This window comes from Rhodotorula paludigena, assembly GCF_050403205.1.
Source record: "Rhodotorula paludigena JCM10292 DNA, Rt_paludigena_JCM10292v1_ctg2, whole genome shotgun sequence".
NCBI lineage: Eukaryota > Fungi > Basidiomycota > Microbotryomycetes > Sporidiobolales > Sporidiobolaceae > Rhodotorula > Rhodotorula paludigena.
Genome location: NW_027481456.1, coordinates 527,075 through 547,895, shown reverse-complemented (window position 1 = coordinate 547,895; position 20,821 = coordinate 527,075). Strand labels below are relative to the sequence as shown.

The 20,821-nt window shown below is 65.4% G+C and overlaps 9 protein-coding genes across 9 annotated transcripts; 5 read left to right on the top strand and 4 right to left on the bottom strand.

Annotated features, from left to right (window-relative positions):
* Nucleotides 1-726: 726 nt before the first annotated feature.
* On the top strand, nucleotides 727-4,848 carry JCM10292_004501 (uncharacterized protein; the record flags this gene model as incomplete). The annotated part of the gene is made up of 6 exons (XM_076645836.1): nucleotides 727-1,624; nucleotides 1,679-1,866; nucleotides 1,926-4,004; nucleotides 4,060-4,338; nucleotides 4,403-4,467; nucleotides 4,527-4,848. The coding sequence occupies 6 exons, from the start codon at nucleotides 727-729 to the stop codon at nucleotides 4,846-4,848; spliced, it is 3,831 nt and encodes a 1,276-aa protein (XP_076508706.1).
* A 115-nt stretch (nucleotides 4,849-4,963) lies between these two features.
* Nucleotides 4,964-5,881, bottom strand: JCM10292_004500 (uncharacterized protein; the record flags this gene model as incomplete). Its single annotated transcript, XM_076645835.1, has 1 exon — nucleotides 4,964-5,881. The coding sequence occupies one exon, from the start codon at nucleotides 5,879-5,881 to the stop codon at nucleotides 4,964-4,966; it is 918 nt and encodes a 305-aa protein (XP_076508705.1).
* Nucleotides 5,882-6,359: 478 nt separating this feature from the next.
* On the bottom strand, nucleotides 6,360-8,747 carry JCM10292_004499 (uncharacterized protein; the record flags this gene model as incomplete). The annotated part of the gene is made up of 10 exons (XM_076645834.1): nucleotides 6,360-6,407; nucleotides 6,506-6,713; nucleotides 6,790-7,093; nucleotides 7,155-7,221; nucleotides 7,288-7,397; nucleotides 7,466-7,630; nucleotides 7,693-7,746; nucleotides 7,828-7,959; nucleotides 8,034-8,371; nucleotides 8,722-8,747. The coding sequence occupies 10 exons, from the start codon at nucleotides 8,745-8,747 to the stop codon at nucleotides 6,360-6,362; spliced, it is 1,452 nt and encodes a 483-aa protein (XP_076508704.1).
* Nucleotides 8,748-8,896: 149 nt separating this feature from the next.
* JCM10292_004498 (uncharacterized protein) lies at nucleotides 8,897-10,251 on the top strand (the record flags this gene model as incomplete). Its single annotated transcript, XM_076645833.1, has 6 exons — nucleotides 8,897-9,095; nucleotides 9,176-9,405; nucleotides 9,488-9,611; nucleotides 9,677-9,789; nucleotides 9,875-9,994; nucleotides 10,096-10,251. 6 exons carry the CDS (start codon nucleotides 8,897-8,899, stop codon nucleotides 10,249-10,251), a joined length of 942 nt encoding a protein of 313 aa, XP_076508703.1.
* A 216-nt stretch (nucleotides 10,252-10,467) lies between these two features.
* On the top strand, nucleotides 10,468-11,412 carry JCM10292_004497 (uncharacterized protein; the record flags this gene model as incomplete). Its single annotated transcript, XM_076645832.1, has 5 exons — nucleotides 10,468-10,510; nucleotides 10,570-10,643; nucleotides 10,741-10,823; nucleotides 10,895-10,977; nucleotides 11,096-11,412. 5 exons carry the CDS (start codon nucleotides 10,468-10,470, stop codon nucleotides 11,410-11,412), a joined length of 600 nt encoding a protein of 199 aa, XP_076508702.1.
* A 133-nt stretch (nucleotides 11,413-11,545) lies between these two features.
* On the bottom strand, nucleotides 11,546-15,663 carry JCM10292_004496 (uncharacterized protein; the record flags this gene model as incomplete). Its single annotated transcript, XM_076645831.1, has 8 exons — nucleotides 11,546-11,902; nucleotides 11,983-13,355; nucleotides 13,452-13,782; nucleotides 13,859-14,032; nucleotides 14,149-14,826; nucleotides 14,890-15,044; nucleotides 15,112-15,227; nucleotides 15,317-15,663. The coding sequence occupies 8 exons, from the start codon at nucleotides 15,661-15,663 to the stop codon at nucleotides 11,546-11,548; spliced, it is 3,531 nt and encodes a 1,176-aa protein (XP_076508701.1).
* A 414-nt stretch (nucleotides 15,664-16,077) lies between these two features.
* On the top strand, nucleotides 16,078-17,830 carry JCM10292_004495 (uncharacterized protein; the record flags this gene model as incomplete). Its single annotated transcript, XM_076645830.1, has 3 exons — nucleotides 16,078-16,147; nucleotides 16,233-16,842; nucleotides 16,906-17,830. 3 exons carry the CDS (start codon nucleotides 16,078-16,080, stop codon nucleotides 17,828-17,830), a joined length of 1,605 nt encoding a protein of 534 aa, XP_076508700.1.
* A 159-nt stretch (nucleotides 17,831-17,989) lies between these two features.
* On the bottom strand, nucleotides 17,990-19,362 carry JCM10292_004494 (zinc-dependent alcohol dehydrogenase family protein; the record flags this gene model as incomplete). Its single annotated transcript, XM_076645829.1, has 5 exons — nucleotides 17,990-18,233; nucleotides 18,294-18,358; nucleotides 18,415-18,872; nucleotides 18,936-19,083; nucleotides 19,204-19,362. The coding sequence occupies 5 exons, from the start codon at nucleotides 19,360-19,362 to the stop codon at nucleotides 17,990-17,992; spliced, it is 1,074 nt and encodes a 357-aa protein (XP_076508699.1).
* A 443-nt stretch (nucleotides 19,363-19,805) lies between these two features.
* Nucleotides 19,806-20,629, top strand: JCM10292_004493 (uncharacterized protein; the record flags this gene model as incomplete). Its single annotated transcript, XM_076645828.1, has 4 exons — nucleotides 19,806-20,181; nucleotides 20,242-20,364; nucleotides 20,439-20,518; nucleotides 20,585-20,629. 4 exons carry the CDS (start codon nucleotides 19,806-19,808, stop codon nucleotides 20,627-20,629), a joined length of 624 nt encoding a protein of 207 aa, XP_076508698.1.
* Nucleotides 20,630-20,821: the final 192 nt, after the last annotated feature.

The window sequence follows — 20,821 nt, the reverse complement described above, 5'->3', positions numbered from 1 at the left end:
AGTCACCGTTGTTACGCCGTGCATTGCTCCGTACTGCCGTACCTTCGTCTTTCGTAGTCCTTCGCCATCCTTTCCGATGTATACTTCTTGCTGGTCGACTATCGCAGTCAGGTTTTTCGTGTATACCGTGTGCCATCCGATCGCACCTAGCAGCTCTCGCTATGATTGAGCCTTTGCCCTTCGAGATTGCTGCCGGGAAGGCGGAGCACCTCGTTCTGCTTCCGCTCCAACTCGCGCTCGCGCCGGTACTGCGGTTCGTGCCCTCTGCTGGCCTGGCGCAGACACGAGACTCGTTCGAGGCACAGTCTGCTCTGATCGAGCGAAATCCCGCTCCATCGGCTTCGAGACCGATTCAGCGACAGCAGGGACTTCGCGCGGCCAACGTCGCGCCTGGGGCGGTTTGAACGCGCTGCATGGTGCCAGCGGTGCGTTGTTCTGCCTCGCGCGCTGCAGCAATCCCATCGAGCTGTGCGCGGCACTGTCGGTCACCGAGCGGGGGAGTCGCAACCGGGCGAGTCGCTCGTCTCCTCGCCATCGAGCGCGATTGGGCGGTGGATTGCAGCTTGTGCTGTGCGTGCGTGCTGCTGCTCAGTCAGGCAGCTTCGCGAACGGAGCTGTTGCCGATGTACTTGACCTCGGCCTGATCCTCACCAATTCGGACAATCCCCTCATAATGCACAACGCTGACTAGACCCGCCTTACCGACAGTGGTAGCACGACACGAAGATGGTCTCCGCTCCGCTGCCGCCGCCCCCGCCGCGACGAGTCTCCTACGTCCTCCCCCTTCCCCCGGCACCCCCACCCGTCCTCGCCCTCCCCTCCTTCGGCCTTTCCCGCCGAGGTCAGACTGCTCCGCTCTACTCGCACACCGGCAAAAATGCCGATGACGAGCGCCACAAGTATGTCCACGAGCGCGAGAGCCATCCGCGCCATCGTCTCGCCGTGCAGGCCGTCGCGCTCGACATGTCGACCGCGCTCTCGCACGGCCACGATGCGCTCGATGCTCAAGGCGCAACGCCGGGAGGTATTCTCTACACCGGTGGACGAGACGGCTTGCTGTGCTCGTGGGAGCTGAACCTCCCCACGAAGAAACGGCGGAGGCCGTACGGTCGGAATCGCCTCGAGGACGACGAGGAGGTCGCGCTAGACTCGGACGACGACGACGTGGCAATAGTCTCGGACCCTCCCGTACGGCGGGCGAGCGCCCAGACTCGCGCAATGTCGACGTCTTCTGCCGCAACCACAAGGCAGCAGCCGGGCCCTATCCCGCTCGGTACGCAGGATCAGTGGGAGATCGACGACGACGCCGTCCAACGATTGAGCTCGCCGCCGAAGGCGCGCTTCCGTCAGTGCATCCAGTCGCACACCGATTGGGTGAACGACATCGTCCTCGCCAACCACAACCGCACCCTAGTCTCAGCCTCTTCCGACTCTCTCGTCCTTGCCTGGAACCCGCACTCCTCCGACCATCACGACCAGGTAACACCGACTCCTATCGGCCGACATGCTGATTACGTTCGCTGTCTTGCGACCGGCCGGGATTCGAACTGGGTCGCGAGCGCCGGCTTCGACCGCAAGATTAAACTGTGGGACGTCGTACAGGGCCGCTCGAATGCTCCTATCGGTGTGTACTCTCTCAAGTACTTGTTGAGCTGCACTGACTGGATTCGTTGAGCAGTCGAGCTCGCAAGCCCGCCCGGCTCCGTCTACTCGCTCGGTACGACTCCGACTGGCTCGCTGATCGCCGCTGGCACCCCCGAGCGGATCGTGCGCGTGTGGGATCCGAGGAGCCGCAAGCAGGTCTCGCGACTCGGCGGTCACACGGACAACATTCGTGCCGTGCTGCTGTCTGACGACGGCAAGTTCGTAAGTATCGCCGAAAAGTCTCGAAGGGTGCAAGCACGCTCACACGCCATTCAATGCAGCTCCTTTCCGCTTCTTCCGACTCGACCGTCAAGCTCTGGTCGCTCGCGGCGCAGAAGTGTCTGCACACCTTTTCGCACCACGCCGACTCGGTCTGGTCACTCACCTCCCAGCATCCTGCGCTCGAAATCTTCTACTCTGGCGACCGGTCGGGCAACCTGTGCAAGGTCGACATTGAAGGCGTCGGCGACCCGACCGATGGCGAGTGCATCCTGCTCTCGCGGGATGGGCCGGAGGATAGCAGCGATCGCATCGGGCACGAGGGCATCACGCAGATGGTCTCGCAGGACGACCACTGGATCTGGACGGCCGCTGGGAGCAGCAGCGTCAAGCGCTGGCGCGACGTGCCGAACAAGTCGCGCAGGGCCGGCGCGATCGTCCAGCGCGCAAAGGAGAACGGCGACTTGGCTGTGCCCGAGGATCGTGCGACCGACTCGCCGGCGCCGTCCGAGAGCGGCCGCTCTGGCGCATCGCCCATCCCTCTTCCGCCGACTAGCCCGGAGCGCGACCGACCGGGCCCGCACAGCGTTTCCTTCCTCGAGGGCTTGACATCACCGCTTGGCCGAACGTCCTCCTCACCTACCACGCGTCCTGGCTTTCCCCAGCTGTCCGGCTCTAGTCACCGCCCCTCGTCACTCCGGACGCCCCGCCAATCTCTTCTTTCAGCTGGCGCTCGCCCTCCTCTCGAGAACCTTGTCTCGAACAATCCCTCGACCTCGTTCGACATCCCCTTCGACTCCCTCATCCCTCTCACTTTGCCCGAAGACACGTACTTTGCGCCGGCGTTCTCAAACCGCAACCGCGATCCTGACGCCGCGACCATCTACTCGACCGTCTCGGGCATATCGGCGCATCGTCCTGCGCTCGTCTCCGCGGCGTCGTCTTCACACCGCCGACCAGTGTCCATCGCCGACACCGTGCCGGAGGCAACCAACATCGCGCAGCGTGACTATCTCGAGCGCGAGTCGGCTGCCGAGGCCGTTCCGCTCCGCACGGCGCCGGACGACCTGATCGAGGGTGGCTACGGGCTCGTGCGTTGCGAGCTGCTCAACGACCGTGTGCACGCTCTCACGCAGGACACGGAGGACGACGTGAGCCTGTGGGACATCGTCCGCGGCGTGTGCCTCGGCGTCTTCGACCGGCCCGAATTGCAGAACGCGCTCGCGACGCGCCGGGCTTCAGATGGCGGAGCGGCGTCGGTCAGCAGCCATCAGTCCAACGGACACGGCTTTGACGTGCTCGACTACGTCCGCGAACGCATCGAGGGCGAGGTGTCGATCGCCACCTGGTGCAAGTGCGACACGCGCGTCGGAGCGCTCACGATCCACCTCGAGGAAGCGCGCGCCTTCGACGCCGAGTCGTACATCGAGGAGTGTGGCGTCGGTCCCATCGAGGACTACCCGCCCGACCACCGGCTCTCGCTCGGCAAGTGGGTCTTGCGGCAGCTCTTCGACGGCTTCGTCGAGGCCGAGATGGCGCTGCGCGTACCGGAAGCGGGTCAGCAGTCACCACAGCCGCAACAGCCGAGTGCGCTATTCGGCAACAACCAGGCCGGCCCGCCTGCCTTCATTTCGCTCGCCGATCTTGCTTCGCCCGGCGCTTACTCACGAGCCAAGGGACCTCGCACGCCTGGCATGACCATCGCCCTCGCGACTCCGGCGCTCAAGAAGGCCGTCCTGCCAGATCTGCCACCCCCTGTCGCCACCGCCACCTCTCCGCGCTTCGGCAACACCGAGCTCGCGCCCATCCCTCAGTCGCCTGCGGGACAGACGCCGCTTGCGTCCCATGCCGCGCTACCCGCTGGCGGCAAGACGCCGACGCTTGAGCGACCGGACGGCGACTACTTCTCGCTGCAGCCTACTGCGCCTGAACCGCTCGTCTCGCCCGGCGGCGCGCTCGCATCGCCTACGATGCGTGCAGCAGAGCCGCCGACCCCTACTGGGACGACTGCACCGCTGCCGACGCCAGGAGGAACGCTGATGGGCCGTTTGCGCGCGTTCGGCAAGACGTCGAAGAAGGCGTCCAATGCGCCTGAAGCGCAATCGCTTGCGACGCCCATCCTGCAACCGATTGTCGCAGACGTGCGTCCCTTCCATTTCATGCCCCGAAGTTCCCGACTCATCCTAGTTTTCGCAGAACCGCACCATCGAGGAGCAGCAGCAGCAGCAAGTCCTCGATTCCGTCTTTGCGCACCCGCTCACGCCTTGCGGGCGTATCGAAGCCCCGCCGCTACGCTACGACCCGGACATGGCGATCATCATCTCGGAAGAGATGGGCGACGCCTGGACGGTCAAGTACCGCGGGCTCGTCGGCACGAGCTACGACGACATGAGCGTCCTCGAGCAGAAGGCGCCGAGGTGGTTGCTCGAGTTCCTGCTCGGCAACCGCACGCCGTTCAAGGAGCCGGCCAAGGTGGTACGTCGCTTCTTCTGCATGAGTACAAGTCGAGCTGTGCTGAGATCTCGTTTGGCCTCGCCAGTCCTTCGTCATGCAAGCTTGGAAGGGCGACGACCAGCACCATGCTCTTCCCGAGCTGCCAAACCAGTTCGTACTGCCTTGCTACTTTCTTCACGCTGTGATCTGACCTGATCGAGCGGTTCCAGGAACGCCCGACTGAGCGCCAACCGCAGTCTTCGCATTCGCAAGGTCTGCGCCTACGTCGCCGACAAACTCGACCTCCGGCGCCCGAGCCGTGCGCCTTCAATTGTCGACGGCGCTTCCCGCCCGCCGTCAATCCGCTCGTCCCCGTCCGTCGGCTCGACGCTCTTCGGCGAGTTTGATCCCGAGCGCGAGATTGAGATTCTCGTCAATGGCGAGGTCTTGCCCGTCCACATCACCCTCGCGACTGTACGGCACTGCATGTGGAAGAACGGAGGCGATGTTGTCTTCCAGTACCGCTCGAAGCGCGAAGACCCGCCTTTGTAGACTGTCAAAAAGATTGTAGAGCGTTCCCCTCTTTTTTGTCGTGCCCCTTCTTGCCTGACTTATTCTCGTGTAACGAGTCCCTCCCGATCTCGCAATGAGTGTGTGAGCGCTGGATTCATTGCATCTCACGAGCGTTCAGTTGTGACGGGTCGTCGCGCTCATACAGCGAGACAATCAAGGCCGTTGTGTCCGTCTCCGCCTGCTTGACAGCGCTCGCCAGCGAGATCTGCAGGACCGCCTCTTCGTCCTTTCTCCCCGCGCCGACGCGCCCAGACGCCTTCTTCCGCCCGAAAAGCTTCTCCCCTTCGCCTCCAGCGGGTCGCACCCGCAGCTCTCGCTCCTCGGCGCTCATCGCGGGCGCTTTCAGCCCTGCGCTCGCGGCGGCGAGCAAACGGCGAAGGCTGCCTGCGCGGGCTGGAGGAGCTGGTTTCGCGAGCGGCAGGCGAGGAAGCGAAGGTGGAGGGCGCCACGGCGGCGGCGGCGAGGGCCCACCCCGCGGGGCGCGCCCGTTGAGCTGGTCTGCGCCCGTCGTTCCCGTCGGTCCGGCACCGCTTACGCTCGACAGCGCACGCTCGAGACTCGTCGTTTCGGTCCAGGCGCCTTGCCGCTTCAGCATCGCCTGCTGCTGCTGCTGCTGCCCGCCGGCAGAGCGCGACGGGGCAGAGCGCGACGGCGTACTACTGCTGCGACCCAGTGTGCGCAAGTCTTGCCCGATCCCGACGGGCGTTCCGGCGCCATCGTCGAGGACCTCGAATTCGTCCTCCCTCGACGCGAGGTCGGGCGGAACGACCACCGTTTCTGCACCGGCGTGGGCATCGAAGCGTGCACGCTGATTCGACGTAGACGAGCGCGCGCGCTGCAGCCCGAGTCGCTCAGCCCAGCTGCGCTGCCTGCGCAACGTCCCGCCGCTCGTCGCGTCGCTCTGGCTCGCGCTCCGCGGGCGCAAGTCCGTACCGATGCCGAGCGGAGCGGGCGTCGCGGCTGGGGGACCGTCGAGCTGCAGAGGCGGCGGCGGCGGGGCGGCGCGGTGCATTAGGGGTGCAACGGGCGCGATTCGAAGAGGTTGGAAGGCCGCTACGACGGGCGGGTGGCTCTCGTCCCGTCTACGACTTGACGGCGGGCGCGAGGACGTCGTGATCCACGTCAGCGACAGAGGAGACAAAAAAGATGAGGAGGCTGGACTGCGAGCGGGGGAAGGTGAAGGGAGAGACAGGCGGTACACGAGCTGGGAGAAAGAGAGGCAGACGAAACAGCAACGGTCCAAGTGCAGGAACGCCCAGCGTTGCAGCGACGGAGCCATGGCCGAGTCCGATGAAAGAGACCGAAGCCGTTGAGACGGCGAGCGCGGTCATAGCGGCAGACGCGAGCAAGCAAGAGCACGGCCCGCCCTCACATGAGTTTGTGCAGTGCATATACATGGTCTGCGTAGCACCGAGGTGAGCGGGCGAGGTGAGCGGGAGCAAACGGAAGGCGGAAGGGTGGGCGAGGCACGCACCTGCTACTGTCGGCGTTCACTGCATGCTCACCATCAGTTCCGGCTGCACCGGCTTACCAGGAATCTGCGTGCGTGCGTGCGTGCACTCCGCGTCAGTCCCGCCTATGTGTCTCTCCGGCGCACGTGCAGGCAATCCGAAAAAAAAGAAGAAAAAAAACGCACCTTGTCCTTGCCGTGGGCCATGCCGACGCTCCCCTTCTCCTTCTCCGGCAGGCGCTTTGCGCGCGCGACGGCCTTCTCCCACGCCTGGCGGCCCGCGGCGCCGAGCCCGGCGATCGCGGGCGGGCGCGAGAGCCAGTGGTCGATGTGCGCTTGGTACTGCGGCGACGAGGCGTAGCGCTCGATCGCGTGCTCTTGGTGGATCTTGAGCCTGTGCGGGGCGCGGCACAACGGTTTTAGCGGATCTGTACGGTAAGTGTGAGCCAGGAGGGGGAGCAGGGACGCACGCGGCGTAGGCCATGTCGAGCCTCGGGGTCGGGACGCCGCGCGCCCTCGCGCGGTCGAGGAGCGACCCGATGATGGGTTCGAGCTCGCACGGCCTGCCGGCCTCGATGTCGAGGAGCATGCTCGGCTTGAACTCGAGGGTCGACTCGGGCGCGTCGTCCGACGTCTGCGCCTCGGTCGGGAACCCGTACCCGAGCGGGCCAGAGGCGTTGGGCTGCGTGGCCAGCGGAGAGAGGTTGGGCGTCTCGAGCGCGCCGTTGCTCTTCTCTTGCCGCTGCTGGTATGTCTGGATCGTGAGCTTGATCGCTGCGGACGAGACGAACGGTGAGCTTCGGAGGATCGCGAGGTGGGAGCGGAACAGGCGCACCGTCATCGACTCGCGACAGCGGCAGCACATCCTCCTGGTAGCCCCATGCTCGTGCGACGTAGACGACCTGCGCGCGCTCGAGTCAGCCAACGCTCACGCACGGCGCATTTCCAGCTTCAGACAGTTCGCGAACCTCGAGCATTGTCCGCCGGATGACGGGGAGCGTGAACGGCAGGCAGCGCTGCGAGATGACGTCCGAGACGGTGCAGCGCGACATGGTGCACAGCGAAGAGATGGCGGCGTCTGTGCGAGCCCGGCGACTGATCAGCTCCCCGCTCGTTCCTGCCGCGCACCAGAGAGAGACGGCGCACTCCAGATGTTCTTGCTGTAGCGCTCGGCTTGGATCTCGTCGGCGACGACGGCGTGCCCGCCGCCGTTGTTGATGAGGTCGGCAAACGCCTTTACGCGGCGGTGGCCCTCCTGGAGGCGCTCCTCGCCATCCGGGCGGCGGTAACCGTGCGGGTCGGCAAAGTCGTCTGCATGGACGAAGATGGATGAGACGGGTAAGAGCAGCGGGCACGGCGGAGGAACGGCTTACCCTCGACAAATTCGGGAGAGATGGGCGTCTGGCCGCCCTCGCCGGTGTAGAGGCCTGCATTGGGTACCCTTTCGCATCAGCGATGTTGCCCTTTACAGGAGTCATCGTGGAACACCCGAAGGTGACGCAACGCACCCATGACGAGCTTCTCGAGCGAGCCGTGCGTGACGCGGCCGCCCGACTTGAGGTTGGCGCCGATCCAGGCGACGACCGAGATGATGGGGACCTGCGGGTAGGCGGTCGCGAGCGGGTGCTCAATACCGATGCCTGCACGAGAGAGGGGGAAAGTCAGCGCGACAGAGGAGGCGGGCACAGGGCAAGCGGCAAGATGCGTTAAGCACCGTTCTGGATGAGGACGACGGTCGGGCCGTCCTCGACGTCGACGGACTGGCCGTGCTGCGACTCGAGGAAGGGGGCGAGGATGCTCGCGACGGGAAGGAGGTCGGGGAGGCACTTTGTGGCGCAGATGATGTACCGGTACGGGCGGTCGTTGGCCTCGTCGGCGTTGCGCACGAGGCGGAAGGGCTTCCAGTCCTGGATGAGGCCGAACTTTTCCGACTCGATGCGGATGCCGTCCTTCATGTCGTCGTAGGACGAGCGGGCAATGGCCGTCACGCGGACGTTTGCGTTCTGCGAGAGGACCCAGCCATAGACGGAGCCGACGGCGCCAAAGCCAACGCTGCACGAGGTGCGTCCGGGTCAGCCTCGCCGTTATCACGTGGTCCTGTCGTTGTGCTCCGTGCAGAGCAGCTCGAACGCAAGCGAGAGCCCAGTCGGTCGACCTGCGCGAGCGAAAGAGGCCGGCGATAGTGACGGCGGCAGGGCGGCGCAGTGACGGCGTGGCGAGGTTGTGGAAGCTCGAGCCTCTCCCAAGCACCTCTGGCACTCCCTCTGGCCCCTGTACACGGCTCTAGCGGGAGGTTTGCGCGAGTCGAGCCCCCACCGGAGCGAGCGAGGCCGGGCAAAGAGCGACGCGACGGCGCGGATCCGTTCGAGTGCGAGCGGGTGACGGAGGGTGTGGGCACGCACATGAGGATGTCAGTCGGCGCACTCATGGCTGCAGTGTGCGGGCACGAGACGAGCGAGGACGGACAGAAGGCGAGGGCGAGCGAAGCGAAAGATGACGGCAACCTCTGCGCCCACGCGTTACCTCGCCGAGAGAGCAGCCAGAGAGCACCACAGACTCGCACAGACGCACAGGACCATGCTTGCCCGCACCGCTGCCCGCTCGTCCCGCCTCGCGCGCCCCTCTCCATCCCGAGCACCGCCTCGCCGGACCCTCGCAACCCACCCTGCGCCCACGCAACCCGCAGGAGCCCACTGGGCACGCGCAGGGGCTGCAGCGACTGCAGGAATACTCGCCTACACCGCTTACCGCTTTGCCCCAGACCGCCTTGCTCTCGGTCCGTTTCGTCGACCACCTACTCACTGCAGGAAGGGAGACCGCGAAGCGAGGGCTGCACTGACACCGACGAGCTCACAGCGACCCCGCTGCACGCCGACGCGACCCCGCCCGCCGGCGTCTACCTCGACCCGACCACCAAGACGCCCTTCCCTTCGCGCCTCACCTCGCCCCACGGCGTCCCCCTCCGCCTCGTAGGCACCGGCGTGCGCACCGTATCCTTCCTCGGAATCCGCGTCTACGCCGCCGCAGTCTACGTCAGCGAGCGCGAGTTCGACCTCGCGAAACACGGAACGATCGCAGGCTGGGAGGTGCGTCGACCTCGTCGCTGTTGCACTGCGACTCTCCCATCTGGTCGAGTTGCTCGCTAATGATTGGTCCGGACTTGCACAGGGCTACACGCCGGAACGCCTGATCCCGCCCTTCGCGATCCCTCCGGGCGACCAGCCCGACCGGCCAAAGGGCGAGGAGCTCGTCCACAACCTTCTCGAGAAGGCCGACATGGCCGTCGTCATCAGTGCGTCGTCCTCTTTCAGCGCTTCAAGCACGCACCCCGACTGACGACCACCCGCCCTCCCGCAGTTCCTCTACGCAACACCTCGCTCCCGCACCTCCGCGACGGCTTCTCCCGCGCGCTCGTCGCGCGCATGAAGAACCCGCGCGTCTCGCAAGAGTTCACCGACGCGATGAACGAGGTGCGCCCGTCTTGCATGCGTTGCGCGAGGTGGAGCGGCGTACTCGCTGTCGCTGACGCGCTGAAGTGCGCAATTCTGGTCACAGTCGACGGGCGCCGCGATGATCGAGTTCAAGAGCTTCTTCCCGGGCAAGACGCTGTCGAAGGGCATGCCGCTCGAGCTGTACTACTCTGCGGTCGGCCGGAGCGTCACTTTCCAGCTGCGCGTGCGTCGGCCTCGTCGTCTTCTTGCTCGTCCAGCAGCGATCACTGCTGGAGACGTTTATCCAAAACAGCGATGCACTGATCACACCGCGCTCATCCACAGAACGAGGAAACGCGCTCGCCCGAGGTGCTCGGCACCCTGCGCGAGCCCATCCTCGCGCGCGAGCTCATGGTCTCGTACTTTTCCAACGACGCCGCGCCCTCTTCCGAGCTGGTCAAGAGCGTCGCGATGGGCTTTGACGGTGCGCCGCGGGAGTAGCCGGATTTCTGACCGTCGCGCGCGCGCGCGACTGCAACACGCGTCTTGACGCGGATGCGGGGGGTGCGTCGCGGCCCTGGATCGTCTCCCCACGGTCAAGTCGAGGGAAGGTCCTCTTCCGCCTCGCCTGGCTTTCTCTTCGCTCGCCGCTCTCTCGCTGGCTCTATCCGCTTCTGGCTCTCCCCTGCTACGCTCTCTCTCCACCCTCTGCACACCATGTCCGCCTACAAGTCGCTCGCGGGCGAGCCTGGCGCACACAGTCTGTCCTCTCTCTCTCGCTCCGTAGTTACTCGTGCGAGCTGACCCTCGTCAACGCAGACATCGGCACGGACGGCCCGCGCCCGAAAGAGACGCAGGGCATCCACCTGCACCACGCGTGCCTGCGCATCAAGGTGCGCGCGCCCGCCTCGGCTGCCTGTTCTCCCCACTTGACATCCGAGCGGGGCGAACTTGGTCGCTGATCCGTGTGTGTGGCATGCGGATGAACAGGACCCCAAGGTCTCGCTGCCGTTCTTTAAGGACGTGCTCGGCATGCGCACCCTCTTTACCTACAACGCCGGCTGCTTCTCCATGTGCGCTCCCTCCCCTCCTCCTTTCCGGCTGTCGCTTGGGGCGCACAGCTGACGAGGGGCCGAGGATGTAGCTACTACATGTTCCACAGCGACGACGACGTCGACGCGGAGAAGGTCTGGGCCGACTTTCCCAACCAGAAGGGCCTCCTCGAGCGTGCGTCTTGTCTTCCTCACCCGCTCCCTCGCCGCCCAAGGTCGGCAACGTCGCCTCAGGTTCGCCCTCACCGCCGCCGCACCAAGCTGACCGCTGGTCCCCGCCCACCCGCGCGCAGTGATCCACCGCCACGGCTCGGAGGACGAGTCGTTCACGTACGCGTCGGGCAACCACCCGACGGACCCGGCGCAGCAAGGGTTCGGGCACCTCGGGCTCATCGTCGACGACGTGCCGCGGCTCGTCGCGCGCGCCGAGGCGGCCGGGTGCAAGGTCGTCAAGGCGCAGGGCGAGAGCTCGAGCGAGACGGTCGGGTGGCCAAAGGGGACGCCGCAGCCCATCGAGGCGTACAACCAGCTGTATAGCAACATGGCCATGATTGAGAGCCCCGACGGGACGTGGATCGAGCTCGTACCGCGGGTCATGGACAAGCACTGAGGGAGATTGTAAACACACACACATGTAGATTCGCGCGCGGGCATTACGAGGGTACAGCCTGTATGAAGAGAGGGAAAAATCCTACTACACGACACAGAGGGAAGAGGGGAGAGGACATGAAGGAAACGCCGCTCTACTCGTCGCCGGCGCCGCTGCTCAAGAGCGCATTCAGCGCCTTGAGCTGCTTGGCGACGCCAAAGCTCGCCGCCGCCATCGCCTGCTTGGTCTGCTTGCCAAATGCGCCCGCGTCGTGGCTCTGCATCTCGCTCAGCTTGTCGCAGTGCGTCGTCAGGTCCTGCAGGATCGCGTCGCCCTCGCCGCGCGCCTCGGCGGGGAGCGCCTCTTGCGAGATGGCGACGATAGAAGACACGATCGTGATGATCTGTGTCAAATTGTCGTTGAGCTCGGAGGACTGGGCGCCGGAGCGGATTGCAGACAGGAGCGATTGGATCGAGTGAACGATCGCCTCTGTCTGGTTCTCGATGTAGGCCTGCACCCATAGACATATGCACGAATCAGTAAACTGGCGCGACAGGCGACCGAAACGCTGAAGTGCAATCAGAGACGCACCCGAAGTTCCTCCGGATTGCGCTCCTGCCCGCGCATGCCAGGACTCGCGACGCCATACGGCGCGCCCGTGTGCTGCTCGTCCTGCCCGTGATCGTGCTCGTGGTGCTGGTCGCCGTAGCCGCCCTGGTCGTGCCCATAGTGCGGCTGCTGCTGCGGCTGCCCGTCGGCCTGGTGCTCGGCGCCGTACTCGAACGGTGCGCCGCTACCGTACTGCGGCTGCTGTTGGCCGTACCCGCCGTACGAGTGCTGCTGCTGCTGCTGCTGCTGTTGCGCGTGCGAGTCGTACGAGTCGGAGCGCGCAGGACCGGCGCGCGAGTAGCCAGAGTCGTAGGACTCGCCGCCGTACGGGTCCGTCGACTCATTTCGCTGGTGCTGCTGCTGCTGCTGCTGACCGTACGGCTGGTACTGGTAGGCCGGCTGCTGCTGCTGCTGGTGGGTCGACTCGCTGACGCTCGCGCGATCCCGCTCTGAAACGGTGTCGACGCTCCCGCGTTTGCCTGCGCCACGGTCGCTCCCGCCGCTGATGCCGAGTGCCTCGAACGCGTGCTTGACGCTCCCGCCGGCGCCGAGGAGGGACGACATGCCGCCAGAGAGGTACCCCGAGCTCTTGTTCGACGCCTTGTTTGCGTCATCCGCGGCGGTCGCGACCGATGTGCGGCTCGTCGATGCCGAGTCCCGCTTGGCCTCCTTCTCGGGCAGTGCAGGCGGCATGGGTGACTTGGGGGTCTGGTCCCGCGACGGGACCGTGATCGAGAGGCCGTACGGCTCGTCGCTCTGGCCCCGATGCGAGTCGCTTTCGTCGGCGCCAAACGAGTCGAGGTCCTCCGGGAGCGACGGCATCGGGTCGTGCCCGTGCAGGCTGCCGTTTCGGAAAGAGCCGAATGCAGCCGACGGGTCGAGGCTCGATCGTGACCCGCCACGACCGCCCGATGGACCGGTTGTGCGCCGGATCTTGAGGATGCGGACGAGCTCGACGATGGTCGAGGCAAGATGGGAAGCGGCAGCGTCGAGAAGCGAGACGGGCGATACGCCGAAGCTCGTCGCGTGGTTCTTCGAGGCGGTGAGGAGGTTCGAGAGGGTCGCGTTGATCTTGCCCTTGAGCGAGTTGACGAGCTCCTGCTCGGAGAAGGGGAGGGACGCGAGGCGGGAGGGAGGGATGGCCTGGACGTCGGTGTCGATCTTGCCGCAGGCGACCACGACTACGCGGAAGGCGGGAAGGACGGAAGACGGCTCCTTCGATCGTGCGGCTTGCAGCAAGTCGTCAATCGAGGTTTGGAAGGCGCCGACTGAGGTATCGTTGATCAAGCCGTCGGACGAGGCGGGCAGCCAGTCCGAATCGACGCTGATGGCCGAGGTGAAAAGCTGCGACGTAGCTGCGGGGCATGAGGTCAGTTTACAACTTCGGAATCCCGGACGCACGCCGCGCAGCTGCCGCTGGCCGGCGTAGGGAGGAAGGTCGCGCAGCCTACCCTTGACGTTGCGCAGCTCGAGCTTGACCGCCTGCCACCGTTCCTTCCACTCGCGCGCCTCCTTCTCCGACTTTTCGCGCTCGCCCTTCTCGCGCTCGACCTCGCGCTGCAGCTCGTCTGCTCGCTCCGAGACCTGGCGAATCTCGTCGACGAGCGAAGAGACCTCTCCGCGGAGCTCGGACGCGAGCTCCTCGGCTTCGTGCAAGCGCGTGTGAAGATGGGCGTCTCCGCCGGCGGGTGGTGAGGCCAGACCGCGCGAGGTAGACGAGGCGCGAAGATTGTCGTGCTCTCGCTGCAGGGAGCGAAGCTGCGACGACTGCTCCTCGTGACGCTGTGGGCCCTAAACATCATCAGCTGTACTGCCGCTAGCAAGGCATCGAGGTAAGTCTGTCGAAAGGCAAGCGCACCTGCTCCCACCGCCGTCGCTCCTGGTCCCACTGCTCGCGCAACCCACGCTCGCTTGCGCCCGCGCCGTCGAGGTGCTCGCGCTGTTCACGCTCAAGCTCGGCGACGCGGTTCTGCAACATGGCGAGCTTGTACTCGTACTCGGACCGGACCTTGTCCGCCGCGTCGTGCTCCCACTGTCCGCAGCGAGCGAGGGTCAGTACGAGCGAAAGACGCAACTCCGGCACCACGCTTTAGCATCGTCGTCCTCGCGGCCGAGCGCAGGACGCAATCGCAGGCTAGAAGGACGTACCGAGCGTCTCCCATTCCCACCCGCTCCCTGACCCGCCTCGCTCGCCGGCCCCATCCCCGCGCTCCCGGCATACCCGCCAAAGAACCTGCTGCTCGTCCCCGTCCCCGCCGAGCTGACCTCGCTCGCGCGGTTCTGGTGGTGGTTCTGCTGCTGGTGCGCGTCGAGCAGGCGCGCCGACGTCGGCGGCGACACGAGCTCCTCTGCGCGCTCGGCGCCCCCCGGGCCTGCTCCGAACGCGCCAAAGGCGCCTGCGCTACTCCCGCTGCGGCCCGACAAGCCCGGGCTGCGCATCCCGCCCTGATCGGCGCTCTGCGGCCGCAGGTCGTCGACGCTCGGCGGCGGGGAGCGCTCGTCGCTGGCGCCGCCGCCGCTGCGGGATTGCGGCGAGGCGGCGTCGTCGTCGTCGCCCTCGACGACCATGGTGCTCTTGACGGGGACGACGACGTCGTTGCCGGTCGGGATGGCGGCGCTGCTCGCGAGCGGGGGCGACGTCGGGTGCGAGGCTGACGTGGGCGTCGGCGCGCGCCGCGAATTCAGGTTCGAGGGCGGCACGTGCGTCGAGAGAGGGGGAGAGGCGAGGCCGTGGTGCTGCGACGAGGCGAGAGACCCGCTGCGCGAGTGAGGGCTCGAAGCTGTCCCCACCGGAGGTGGGGAAGTGTAGCCCTGCCCGTTGGCGTTCTGCACGTATAAGGCGGCGTTAGTAGTGCTCAGAGGCTTTGTGCAAGAAGGACGAGTGCGCACGTCGTCTTCCTCGCCAAATTCGGGGTACCGCCGGTCCAGCTCGAAGTAGACATCGCTCGCCAAGTCGCGAAAGCGGAGGAGCGGGAGCGTGGCGAGCTTCTGCCGTGCCTGGTTACGCTTCGGATGAAAGTCGGGGCGCACAGCGAGGAAGGGTTCTGCCGAGTGCAATTCGAGCGAGGTTAGCGCGCTTCCGTGCGGAATGCGGACGAAGGCGAGACGCACGCTGTCCCTGCTGTTCGGGCGAGTCGCCGATGCGGCGCATGAGCTCGTCGTAGACATCGGTCGAAAGCTCCTGGAATTGCTGGCGCGTGAGGCGCGTCAGCTTCTCACGAGCGTTGCTGCGAGGAACGAAAGCGGGTCAGCACGGCTGAAACTCGCACATGGCCGTCCCCTCTGGCGGGTAGGGGTCTGCGTTGATGCGACTCACGTGCGCGTGGTTCCGCTGGCGAGGGCGCCCTCGCGGCTGAGCCAGCCCTTGAGCGCCGAGTAGTGCGTCCTCGCGACCTGCTTGGACTGCTCGAGCGAGAGCGGCGGGGGCTTGACGAAGCTACCTTGCTGCTGTCCCTGCTGCTGTTGCTGTGGCTGCTGCTGGCCCTGCTGCTGTTGCTGCTGCTGGGCGTGTGCGGGTTGCGGCGCGGGGCGGGGAGGGGGAGGGTTGCCCTGGCCCTGGCTCTGGGGCTGCCCCTGGTGCGGCTGCTGGGCCTGCTGGCGGTACGAGAAGGCGTCTGGCGGGTTCATTGGCCTGGGCCCGCCGGTGGGGTTGCGGAGCGACATGGCCTCGCGAGGATGAGCCTGAGCGCGTCAGGACGAGCTGCAGCGCGCGACGAGCGAGCGGGCGGGCAAGGGGCGCGGTGCAGGTGAGTCTCGTGAGCTCTTGCGCACTCCTAGTGGCTTTGCTCGGCGGCAGGGAGAGCGGCAGGGCGAGGCGGAGATCCGACGACTTGGAGGCGCGTCGAGGCGAGCAAGGCAGCCGGACAACAACCGCGACCACGCACCGGGGAGGGCAGCGGGTAGCAGGGAGCAGCATGTTACAGCCTGAGTGTATTTGTCCCGCTCTCGCTGGAATTACTCGCGGAAGAGCACCGCCTCGTCGCCGTCTCGAGCTCGAGCGCGTCCTTCGTCCGTCGATCGCTCTCCGCGCTCCGCTCTCGCTGCTGCTGCCCTTGTGCTTGTGCTGGAACTGTCAGGATGGGACTCTCGGGAGCTAGCAAGAAGCAGCGCATCCAGGATGACCCGCGCAACCTCCGCTGGGCCCAGGGTCCGTCCCTCTCCCAGCTCGCTTCCTCGTTCCCGCACCGCTCCTGCTGCTCCCTGCACTGACTCACGAGCATGCACACGCGCAGACACGAGCGCACCCGGCTTCCGCCTCCTCGCCTCGATGGGCTGGAACCCCGACTCGAACCCGCAGCTCGGCAACGCCTCGAGCCAGGCCGCCATCCTCGCAAACGGCGGCTCGGCCTTCAGCAAGCGCATCGCCAGCATCCCCGTCGCAAAGGACGACAACCTCGGCATCGGCATGAAGCGCGGCAGCAGCGCCGCCGTCGTCGGCTCCCTCAAGGCCATGGGCGTCGCTTCCGGTGCCAACTCGATCGGAAAGAGCAGCGGCTTCGTCACCGCCGGCAGCGGCAGCCAGACCCCGCAGAACGGCGTCACCGGCGGCGGGAGCAGCGGCGGCGAGTTTGGCAACCTCCTCGCCCGCCTCAACGCCATGAAGGAGGCCAACGGCGGCATCTCGGCGTCGCAGAGCCCCGCACCCGAGGACAGCAGCTCGGCGCGCAAGAAGCGCAAGCGCTCGAGCTCGTCCAGCTCGTCGTCGTCCTCGAGCAGCGACCCGGACTCGGAAGACGAGCCTTCGGCCGCGCCCACCCCTGCACCCGTCGCCTCGACTTCCGCTTCCGCCTCTCCCGCTCCCTCTGCGGCCGCCTTGGCCATCCTCAAGAACCCTCGCATGGCGTGCGTCAACTCGAATAGCGAATTCCGTGCCGTCTTCTGAGCTGACCTTTCGTTCTCCCGCAGCGCCCGCTCCAAGCACCTCCGCTCCAAGCGCATGGCCACTGCCTCGAATGCCTCCGCCATGGCCGAGATCCTCGGTCTCGCACCCACCCCCTCGGCCTCTGCGTCGCCCTCGCCCGCGCCGCCCACTCCCGGCTCGACCACGCCCCTCCCCGTCCTCGCCGTCAACGGCCCGCGCACCGACGGCGCATGGCCCGTCGCGCCCCCGCGCGGGAGCTCGGCCATCGCGCCGCAGGGGACGGGCGCCGCGCCCGCTCCGGCCTTTGCGAGCGCGGTGAGCACCTCCCTCGCGGCGACGATTGGGGAGGCGGACGAGAAGGCGCTGAAGCGCGCGGCGAAGGAGGCCAAGCGTGCGGAGAAGGAGGCGAGGCGCGCGGACAAGGCGGCGCGCAAGGAGGCCAAGGAGGCCGAGCGGGAGAAGGAGAAGAGGAAGGAGCGCTCGCCGTCGCCCGCGTTCAAGGTGCACAGCGCGGCGCACGACCCGTTCCGCGTCTCGTCCGACACGCCCACGGCTGCCGCCTCCCCGGCGGCGCCGGCTGCGGCGGGGCTCGGGAGCGTGTTTGGGCGGATGTTTGTCGGGAGCTCGACGGGCGGGATGGGCGCGACATTCGTCCCGCCGACGTTTGCCAAGGCGACCTCGACGTCGCTCCCGAGCACGATCGAGGTCGACGTGGTCGAGACGGAGGTCAAGGCTGTCGAGCCGGTCAAGAAGGACAAGAAGGACAAGAAGAAGAAGCGCAAGGCGGCGGACGAGGGCGACTCGGCCAAGGAGAACTCGGCGGCGGCGACGGACGCCGAGGTGATCGAGGAGAAGGGCAAGAAGGACAAGAAGAAGGACAAGAAGCGCGAGGGCGAGACGGACGAGGAGCGCAAGGCGCGCAAGGAGGCCAAGCGCGCGAAGAAGGAGGCGAAGAAGGCGGCGCAGTAGGAAGCGCTTCGTGCATGGGGCTTCGGTTTGTCTCTTGTGTATCTGTTCTGTCGGTGTTGTATTGTCACGCTGTCTGCATCACTCCGCACCTGCCAGAGGAACGAAAGAGCTTGACCTTCTCAACTCGATTTCTATCGACAGCGAGTTGTCTACCTTGCACTATGCCACGTGGATCACTACCTTACCAACGAGCGTCGCCTTCGACAGGTACTCGTAGGCCTCGGCGGCCTGCTCAAAGTCAAAGACGCGGTCGATGAGGGGCTTGTACTTGACCGTCTCGACAAAGTCGACGAGCTCCTCGAGGTGGCGGCGAGAGCCAATGAGGATGCCGCGGAAGATGGCACTCTTGAGAAGTACGGCAAGACCGAGGTTGGGCGGCTGGCCCGATGCGAGGTAGCCAATGCTGCGCATGAGTTCGTCAGTCTTGTGTCGAAGTCGGGCGTGTAAGAAGGGGAAGACGCACTCGTCAATCTCGCCACCTTGACGCAGCGCGTTCAGCGACTTCTCGAGCGTGCCAGCCCCGCCGATCTGCAGTTTACCGGTCAGCCTGAGGAATTCCGTCAACAAGAGGAAGGACCGCGCACCTCGACGACCTTGTCCGCTCCACGCCCATCCTTCGTGAGCTTGAGCACCTCCTTGTCCCAGTCGGGCTTCGTCTTGTAGTTGATCTCGTACAAGCGCCCGGCACCACCGTGGTTATGCGAGTTGTTGATCCACTCGCGGACCTTGGCCAGCTTTTCGTCCGACGACGACGTGATGATGGCGTTACCGCCTGCGGCCACAACAAGTTGTGCGCCAGCAACGCTGACACCGCCCGTGCCCTGGAAGACAACCGTCATACCAGGCTTGATGGGCTGCGGGCCGGAGAAGAGGGCGTTGTAGACGGTGACGGGTGCGCAAGGAAGCGTTGCGGCCTCTTCGTACGAGAGGTGCCGCGGCATGGTGACGAGACCGTGCACGGGAAAGAGGCGGTACTGCGTCAAGACGCCGTCGCAACCACCCCCGAGGGCGCTGTCGAACATCGTCGCATCGTCGAATTGCCCTGGAAGGGTCGAGGCATCAATGTCCGTCATTGGTAAATTGACTCAATCGAGAGGTCTCGCACCGTTGATCAGTTCCTGGGTGAAGCTCGCCATGACCCTGTCTCCCGCCTTCCACTTCGAAACGCCTTCGCCGATCTTGACGACCTCGCCGGCCATGTCGGAGCACGGAATGATGCCTTGCTTCATGCCGGGGTACTCGCCGCGTGCAATCTGGGTGGAAGCAAGTCGAGCACGAGCAAAGGGACGGTGGGTGGGAGGACAGGCAAGACGCGGAAGAGAGGGTCAACATGGCCGCAGACCTTCCTCTCTCCTCATGAGCGGCAGGCGTACCTGAATGTCACGGTTGTTGAGCGACACGGCGTGCACACGCACAAGGACCTCGTTCAAGCGCGGTTCCGGGACCTTGACGTCCTTCTTGAGCGTGAGTGCGCCAGCATACGACTTGTTGCTGTGGACGCGGTATTCGGCAAAGGTAGAGGGGACGGTCATTGTGAGCTGCTTGATGCAGAGGAGAGAGGAAGGAAGAGAACAACGTCGAATGCGTCGATGCCTCCTCATCACCGAGGTCGACCTCGGACAACTTCGCCGGCTGTCGATTTCCGCGACGTCAACACGCTTCGTGCCGCTTCTTCAGCTGCTTTGTCCAAGCTTTGTCCGCTCTTTCTCGATGCTGCCTCAGCCTGCCCAGCGTGATCAAGCTTGGTGCTCGAAGCTGATGACGAAGATGGCCCGTCGCCAGCAGGGCGCAGAAGCGTGCCGCCTTGGTTTAAGGCGACAGTCGCGTCTGCAGGGCGCACGTTCGTACAACGCAACAGGCTGATTAAGCTCTGGCGCTTGACTCGCCTCTCCATCGGCTTCCCCACGCGGGCTGCACCACGCGGCTTGTCCTCACGCTTCTACCTACCTGCTCGCCCGGTAGCCTACCTCCGACCATGGCAGTCACGGTGCTTCCTGCTACTGAGGCAGACCTGCACGCGCTCGGCCGTGTCCATGACCGTGCTTTCCGTCCGAGTGTCATCAACCGGCTCATTTGGGGAGCCGTCACGGAGGAGGACAGCGCGGCATCGTTCGCCCGCTACTTTAGCAAGGCGCTGAAGAAGCCTCGCGCGAAGGTCTTCAAGGCAGTCGACTCGGCGAACGGCGAGATCAAGGGCCTCGCCTTCTGGACGATGCCCTTGGCCGAGGGCGAGGAGCCTGAGACGGACAAGGAGCCGTCCGAGCCCGCACCAGGGACGAACAAAGAGCTGGCCAAGGAGTTCTTTGGGATGCTTGACCAATGCAAGGAGCAGTACGAGAAACGGCACCTCCGTCGGTTGTCCTTGCTCTCTTCTCTTCTTCTGCCTCTTGCTGAATCTACCTGTTTGGCAGATCTGGGCATCCTTGCTATTGACCCAGCGGCGCAAGGAAAGGGCGTCGGCAAAGCCCTGCTGGAATGGGGTTTGCTTTATGCCGACGAGACGAGTGTTCCTCTCTACCTCGAAGCTTCGGACGGCACGCCCGCCTTTGTCCCTTTGCCAGTCCGCACGGAGGAGCTGACTAAACCAATTCTACTCTCTTGCTAACAGAGGGTTTGGGCCTCTATCGGAAGAAGGGCTTCGTGCATTTGGGCAATGCAGCGCGGAGCGGGCCAGGCGGACAATTTGTGGTAAGTCGGCGTCTACGTGTATTTCTGCGCTATCAGTGCATGAGGGCTCATTGTCATGGCTGGCAGGTCTGGCCCATGCGTCGGGAACCGCATTCGGGGGCAGCAGCATAGGCAGTGCATCTTCTTCGTCGCGGGCGGACTAAGGGCAGAATCTTCGAGCCTGCCGGCATTGTAATCCCGCGAAAAGCACGCTCACCCTGTGCTCTGCACACAAGGACGCTCTTTGGGTCCAAATAAATTGCCTGACGAAGACTATGGAGAGAAAGAAGAGGTACACGGAAGGCGATACGGGCGGAATGACGA